Raw genomic sequence first — 7,450 nt, 5'->3', positions numbered from 1 at the left:
AAGTTAAAGTTGACTGGACCCAGTTGGGTGCATTCATCATTTGATGATATGATCTACCTATAGACCTCTATGCACAAATCATGAGATTACCCACCTACTTATTAGCCACACAAAATTCATATTTGAGTCAGTCACGGTGATCTATTAATTTATAATTTTTTGAAAAAAGTATGTAACATGTTAGAGCTTCCAAATAGGAGACTCAAAACATGTGTACATCATTGTATGCAATAGAGTAAACGAGAGAGAGATTAGAGACTGAAAAAGCAACGGTGGTGAAGGACAAGTACCAGGGACAGTTGGCAATAAACCAGAGAAGGACAATGACATCAGCAGTGTACACACCTTGGAAGCGCAAGGTACAACCCTCGATGCACAATGTTAGATGAAAATGTATATATATAAATATATTAGGATAGTCAAATCATTCCAATAAGATATAGAATAGATGTAAAATAGATAATACTGCATTTTAACAAAGCTAAAGTTTGTTTGAACAGATCTAAGAAAATGGAAGTAACATTCTTAATTAGTTGGAAAGCTTGAGTGGGCCTGTTCCAGACAATGTTTAAAAAACCGGTATTTAATTTGTATCGGATTGAGTTTAAAAATGGTACAACCGGTTGAATCGTGTAATTACGGAAGGTTCAACCAGTTGAATAGTTTATTTTATAATTTTCTATAAATTTAATTTCAATCCAAAAATAACCCAAAATTAAATGATTTCATAACAAAATATAATCCAAAAGTTAATCCATATTAAAAAAATAATGCAAAAGCACTCAATTTTAAAAAAAATAGTCCTAAAGTTTACACGTTTGAATGTTAATTGTTGGGTTAAAAGTAATTTTGAAAAAATATGCGTCGCAAATATCAAAAATTTCTCGGATATAAAACCGGTTTGCCAATAAAAACCGATATTTTAAACAAAAACCGCCAGTACAATGTTCTAACATGCTGGGCAAAAATACTGGACTCAAAATTCCGGCCTGTTGTGCGAAATCCGGTTTAAACGGTTCAACTGACCAGTTTGAACCGGTTTTTAAAACACAAGTTCCAGTAGATTGTAGAGTGTATATCACAATATTAAGAAAAAGACTAAATAACATCAAACTACTAATAATCGGGTTTAGGGTATATATGTCATGAACAAAGTAGTGTTCAAGCGTACAAATCGCATCCCGTGGCACAAGTATTCCATACGATATCTATATGTTGTCTTATAATTATGCATCAAATGTATATAATTACACAATATGTAAACATTTGCGCAATCTATGTACATGATTATAACGTGCCACATGTATATCATATTATCATTATATAGTGTTGTGCATCATTATGCATATACACAGATTAGTTTTCAATGTTTTTGGGGCTAAATACGTACAAAGGTTTTGAAAAGGGTATGCGATAGTTCATGACATGTTAAAGTATATGTGATAGTTCTCGGTTATGTGAGTACTTGTTAAATATGTTTATATGATTATGAAGATGACATGGTATTAATGTTAAGTCTAACTGTATAGTGCGGCATATAGGACGTGACATGAGTGTAGTCATATGAATTGACATGATAAATGTTGGAGTCTTGCATGATGATGTTATGTGCGACAAGATATAATGAGGTCTAAAAGATTGTGACGATTTACACTGAGTGTAATGGTATATTTATAGAGAATATAGCATATGTGTGTTGTCGTGGAATATGCTATTAAAGGATACGATGAATGTGTCGAGTCTTGCATGATGATGTTTATAAAACGAACTAAAGTTCGGTGAATATTGTAAGGTGAAAAGCTTTTCTTTAAGAGAAAGGTTATGTACGAGAATACGGAGAGAACATAAGGGTTAAACAGGGTACATGGTAATAACTTGGTTACGTGGCTATTGCATATATGCCGATTGATATATGTTGTGTGTGTTGGATGCATGGGACTTATAGGTGAGGGCATATGCTTGGGTCGTATTTATACAAAATTTTGACCGGTTTATATATTTCAGAGTGAGTTAGGCGATTGGTGAAGTGACACCTCGGCTATCTGACGAGGACAGAGGAACATCCTAGGATATTGTTTTAAATGTTTTTGATAAGACAAAATGGCAAAAGACGTCCTTTACGTTTGAATGTTTTTTCAATGGTCGTCCTTTAGCAAAAGAAATGGCAGAAAACGTATTTCATGTTTCAAATTCTGTTCACGTTACATCCTTTGACACTAACCCAGTTAAAATTTTTGGTTAAATATGGTCATGTGCTTTGCACATGAGGGTAGTGTAGTAAATTCATATATTTATTAATAATTAAAGTAAAAAATAAATTTAAATAATGCACATATTTATTTATTCTTTGCACATGAGGACAAACGTCTCTCTCTCTCTCTTCTTCCTGCAATAATCCACCATCACAACCCACTCCATCTTCATTCAAAACCATAATTTAACAACGCTGCCATCACCAGCTAAACAACCATCTTCGGTCACCTGTTGCCGAACAGCGCCACCACGCATCACTGTAGCCACCGCCACCACCTGGAAAACCAAATCCCAACAACCCTACATGAAACACCACCACTGATCTGTAACACCACCGCCTCACCATCTACAACTTCTCGGTTGGGATTTGGTGTTCCAGGTCCTCACCGCCTCACTGATCTGTAAAACGCCCCCAAATTATAAACCCTATAAACCATTCAAATAAAAAATCTATGTTCGTTAACAAAGAACTGTGATTAAATCTTTATGGCTCCTGTTCAGAATTCAAATACGAGTAGAATGGTGTGATTAACTTATAGGCTGATGGAGGCGGATGCATATGTGAACGGCGGAGGCGGATCCATGGACGGATTCATGAACGGCGGCGTGTTCTTCAGCAGCGTGTTCTCCGGCGATAATGAACGGCGGCTTGTTCTTCGGCGATGATGAACGGCGGCATGTTCTCCGACGATGATGAATGGCGACGTGTTCTCCGGCGGAAAATCGATTTTGGTGGTGATGAAGATGATGAGAGGGGATGGACGGATGGTGGGAGTGGGTGGTAGCGGTGTGTATGAGAGAGAGAGAGAGAGAGAGAGAGAGAGAGAGAGAGGTTATTGAATATTTTTTGTTTTATTGAAAAAATAAAAATATTTTTTTAAAAGTCCAAAGCTTTACTTAATTACATAAACAGTCCTTAAAGGGTAAAATGACCACACTACCCTCATGTGCAAAGCACATGACCATATTTAACTAAAAAAATTAATTGGGTTAGTGTCAAAGGATGTAACGTGAACGGAATTTGAAACATGAAATACGTTTTCTGCCATTTCTTTTGCTAAAGAACGACCATTGAAAAAACATTCAAACGTAAAAGACGTCTTTTGCCATTTTGTCTTTTGATAAATTTCAAGTTACTTGTAAAAGTTCTAGTTTGTAACGGTTTAACAAGTTTAATTCATAATGTTGGTAAACCCAGATTGAATCGTTGGTTGAACCAAGAACTGTATTTTATATATATATATATATATATATATATATATATATATATATATATATATATATATATATGATCAGGATCATGAGAGAACTTTTTTGAAATTGAGAACCATGAGAACCATTTTGGACCACAAAAAACCTAAAAATAAAAAAAATCATAAAATAAAAAAAACACAAAAATGAAAAAAGTAAAAAAAACAAAATTCTTATGTTAACATCCCGGTTTCATAAAAAAAACACTCGGTTTAGCCAAATTATATACACATATGTATAATATATACATATATGTACATTTACATAATTTATTTATACACATGTGTATAATTTAATATAAATGACACTGTACATATGTGCATATTACGTGACTAAAGATTAAATAAAATTATACATATGTGTATAATACGACGTTTTTTTTTATTTTTTTAATGAAACTGGAATGAAATATAAGAATTTTGATTTTTTTACTTTTTTAAAATTTTTGTTATTTTTTGTTATATGATTTTTTTAAATATTTTTTAAAGGTGTTTTTAGATGTTCAAAATGATTCTCAAAGTTCTCAATTTACAAAGGGTTCTCTTAGGATCTTTACCCTATATATATATATAGAGAGAGAGAGAAAGAGAGAGAGAGAGAGAGATGATTAAGAAACAATAGGAACTTCAAAATTATAAATCTTAGTGATATAAACTATAATTACAATGAGGGGCGAAGGATATCAAGGGCCAGGGGTGGCCCTAGCCCCTCGCGCATTGGTGTAAATTTAGTTGTTTTTCGCATGAAATTTTTTATACGTAGTATAATTTTACTTGTTTTCGGCCAAAAGTTTGAGCCCCCCCTCGTTTAGGATTTTTATAATACACTTTGAGTCCCCCTCTCCCCCGACATTCGTGTCCAAGCTTCACCACTGATTACAATTATCAACTTAGTTGTGATTGATCATGATTATGATATATGTGTAAATATTTATATTTGAGATGCTACTCTACAATATCAACAAAATCTATATATAATTTTTTTTAATTTAAGATTTTCTTTAAAAATAAAAAAGGTTTCATACTTTCTAATTGTTACATCTTTTTATTACTTCATCCGGCTTTTGAGAACGACCACAGTTCAATTGTTATTTGATTTTAAAAAGCATTGATTACACATAGATATTTTTATGGACAACACAAAAAATCCAACTTTTTGCAATATTATTATCGAATAAAATGGTTGTGACAATATATATACACACTCATTGAATTTAAGTAGGCAAAGTTTGATATTTGAGTTATCTAACTCAACAAAACTCCAAGTAAAGAAAATGATGGTAGTTCACATGGGGTGATAATTGCCCCTTCTTGACATTTTTGTAAGTCTTGTGAGAAACTCTATAATCATGTTGATCTATCACTAATAATGCACTTTCTAATTTTTAACTTATTATTAAAAACTCATAATATAAACAAAATAGAGGAAATTATTAGTAAACTACATCGCCATCATCATCATCACTTTGATGGGTGATCGTGAGCTTTCTCTTAAGTTAATTTAAGGGTTCTTTCAATTTGATATCGTGAATTCTTGATGGGTGATCGTGAGTTTTCTCTTAAAATAATTTAAAGGTTCGATACAAAAAAAATTGGCCTAAGACAACCTTTAAAGGGTTGCATTTGAAAGAAACATGTTGTATTATCTAACAAAAATATTGCATTAGGTCTAATGCAACTTCACCTAATGCAACTTTTTTTATGAAATAATGGTTGCCTTAGACCAATTTTTTTGTAGTGATTTTTTCAGTTTGATATTGTGGGTTTGAATCGTATTCATATGTCATATTTCTATATTTAAGCTTAGGTGAAGCATCACTGATTAAGTGGATTATAACATAAGCTAGCTACTATTGATAAATCATTTATTATTAATGATTATATTAGAATATTAAGAAATTATATATCTTTTAAGCTATTAATCATATCCTTTTGAGACTATTTTGCCAATCACCGTTTTAGTTCATTAATTGAATGAGTCCCACCCGGACCTTTATTAATTACAACATAGCTTAAAAGTATTACTTTTCATCATTATATATTAATACTTCTCCAAGATTTGTAGTCGTTCATTTTTTTTAATATATATATATACACACACAAATAATAAGACCTATAAAAGTATAAAGTTTGTAATAAAGTTGATTCACTAACTCACTGTCTATCAAGTAAAAAACAAAATCACTTAACTTACGATTAAGAAAAACAAAAGCAAGATTAACAAAAGTGCTAAAGATGAACATCAAATTCAAAATTCTTTACATGCATGTGAATACATGGTACGGATAACTAGGGTTTTATGATGCAAAATAAGTGATTGATCAAGAATTTGAGCCTGAAAACACACACTTTACACTTAGCTAGAGATTGGTGCTCCTCTCTTGATGCTAATATCCATACATGTGGTTTCATAAACAGGTGAACCACTTGAACAATAACCCAAATCACAGTTTGTTAACTCAAAAAGATCAGAAATTGAATCACTATCTCCACCATCATCAACATCATCAAGAAACCTCTTGTATTCTTTGACATCTTCTTGTTTTTCATCATAAGTTCTTACTTTCTCCAAATACTCATTATGGAAATTTATTTTTTTGTCAGCAAGATTATTTATGAGAGTGAAAGTTTCAATCTTGTTGAGGTTTCCAGTGATGGGTATTTTGGTAATTTGAGTTGGTGAGGGTTTGAGATATGAATAGGGTTTAGTCTTTGTGGGTGTGTTTGATACATGATAAGGAGGTGGTGTTCTAAATCCTGAGCTTATTGAGGTTGAAAATGAAGATTTCGAATCATTCGTGGTGGCGGTTGTGGTACTGGTGGTGGTGGTGGTGGTGGTTCTACTAGTGAAATTACTCATGCTACTCCTTCTCTTCCTCCTCCAACCACCATGACTTTGGTCTTCATCCTTTGTTGACTTTGTTTTTGACTTTGACTTCTTTGAAGATGTTTGGTTGAATAAAGAGTTCAAGAAATGAGCCAATTTCCCTCCTGGTGAGCTTGGTTGCTTGGACTTCTTCTCTTTGTTGATCATCATCCTATTCTCCATCAACATGGCTTGTAATGGAATAGGATTATTATCTCTATGGTTTGGCATGTCAAGACTCATTCGTCCAAAAGGTCGCGTGTTGTAATTAAAATTCCTGGCTCCGCCACTGCTGGTTTTGTGAGTGGCACTGGAGTTTTCAGTGCCACCTGAGAAATAGCGAGCGGCTTCAAACACGTCAAGCTCGTCTGAACCGTTCTTACGTTGGAACGGTTTCTTGTGTTGAGATGAGACCGGGATACTCACCGACATTCTTGAAGTAAAATTGACAAACTTCTCTTGAAAGAGTGTATATGAAAGAGTGTATACAAACAACTAAACAAGATCCAAAAGTTAATATGTGATATGTATTAGCTTATTTGTGAGATCAAATATGTATATTAAGTTGGAGAGGAGTGAATGGAAAGCATTAAAAAGGAAAGGAAAAGAGTGGTGTCATGAAATGATTAAGGGTAGTGGGATAGTATATAGATTAATGAAGATAAGTTTGAGTAAAGTTTGCCTTTTATAGTAATGGTTGTCATCCATGTGTTCAAGATATGTGAACAGTGTCTACAAATGCACAGCTATTTATGCATGGGGTATAAGTTTGAATATGGGATTAGTGAAATTAGTCTGGTTGGCAGTTGGACATGATCAGTTGTGGTGGTTTATATGACTATATGAGGTTTGAGTTTAGATGGACAAGTAGGGTAGAAATTCAAGAATGGAGATGAAAGGATTTTGCTATGAGTTGTAGGGGCAAAGGGTGCCTTGTAGGGGCAAAGGGTGCCCCAACCTCACTTGAACTTTAGTTATTATTCAAACTAGTACTTTATACAATATGGACTGTATTTCAAATGTGGTATGTTTTGTAAACGCGGTTTAAGTTATGATTAGTGGTGTCCAACAGTTGAATCGA

At 33.3% G+C, this 7,450-nt stretch overlaps 1 protein-coding gene across 1 annotated transcript; it reads right to left on the bottom strand.

Annotated features, from left to right (window-relative positions):
* Nucleotides 1-5,734: 5,734 nt before the first annotated feature.
* On the bottom strand, nucleotides 5,735-7,166 carry LOC143615101 (protein BIG GRAIN 1-like E). The gene has a single exon (XM_077088336.1). It carries the CDS (start codon nucleotides 6,799-6,801, stop codon nucleotides 5,860-5,862), a length of 942 nt encoding a protein of 313 aa, XP_076944451.1. The 5' UTR covers nucleotides 6,802-7,166; the 3' UTR covers nucleotides 5,735-5,859.
* Nucleotides 7,167-7,450: the final 284 nt, after the last annotated feature.

The sequence above is a fragment of the Bidens hawaiensis genome, unplaced genomic scaffold (genome assembly GCF_021521415.1).
Source record: "Bidens hawaiensis isolate Kalapana, Puna unplaced genomic scaffold, B.hawaiensis_p1.1 tig00041901_1, whole genome shotgun sequence".
NCBI lineage: Eukaryota > Viridiplantae > Streptophyta > Magnoliopsida > Asterales > Asteraceae > Bidens > Bidens hawaiensis.
Note: the sequence above shows the minus strand (reverse complement) of the source record. Positions and strands in the feature narration are given on the sequence as shown.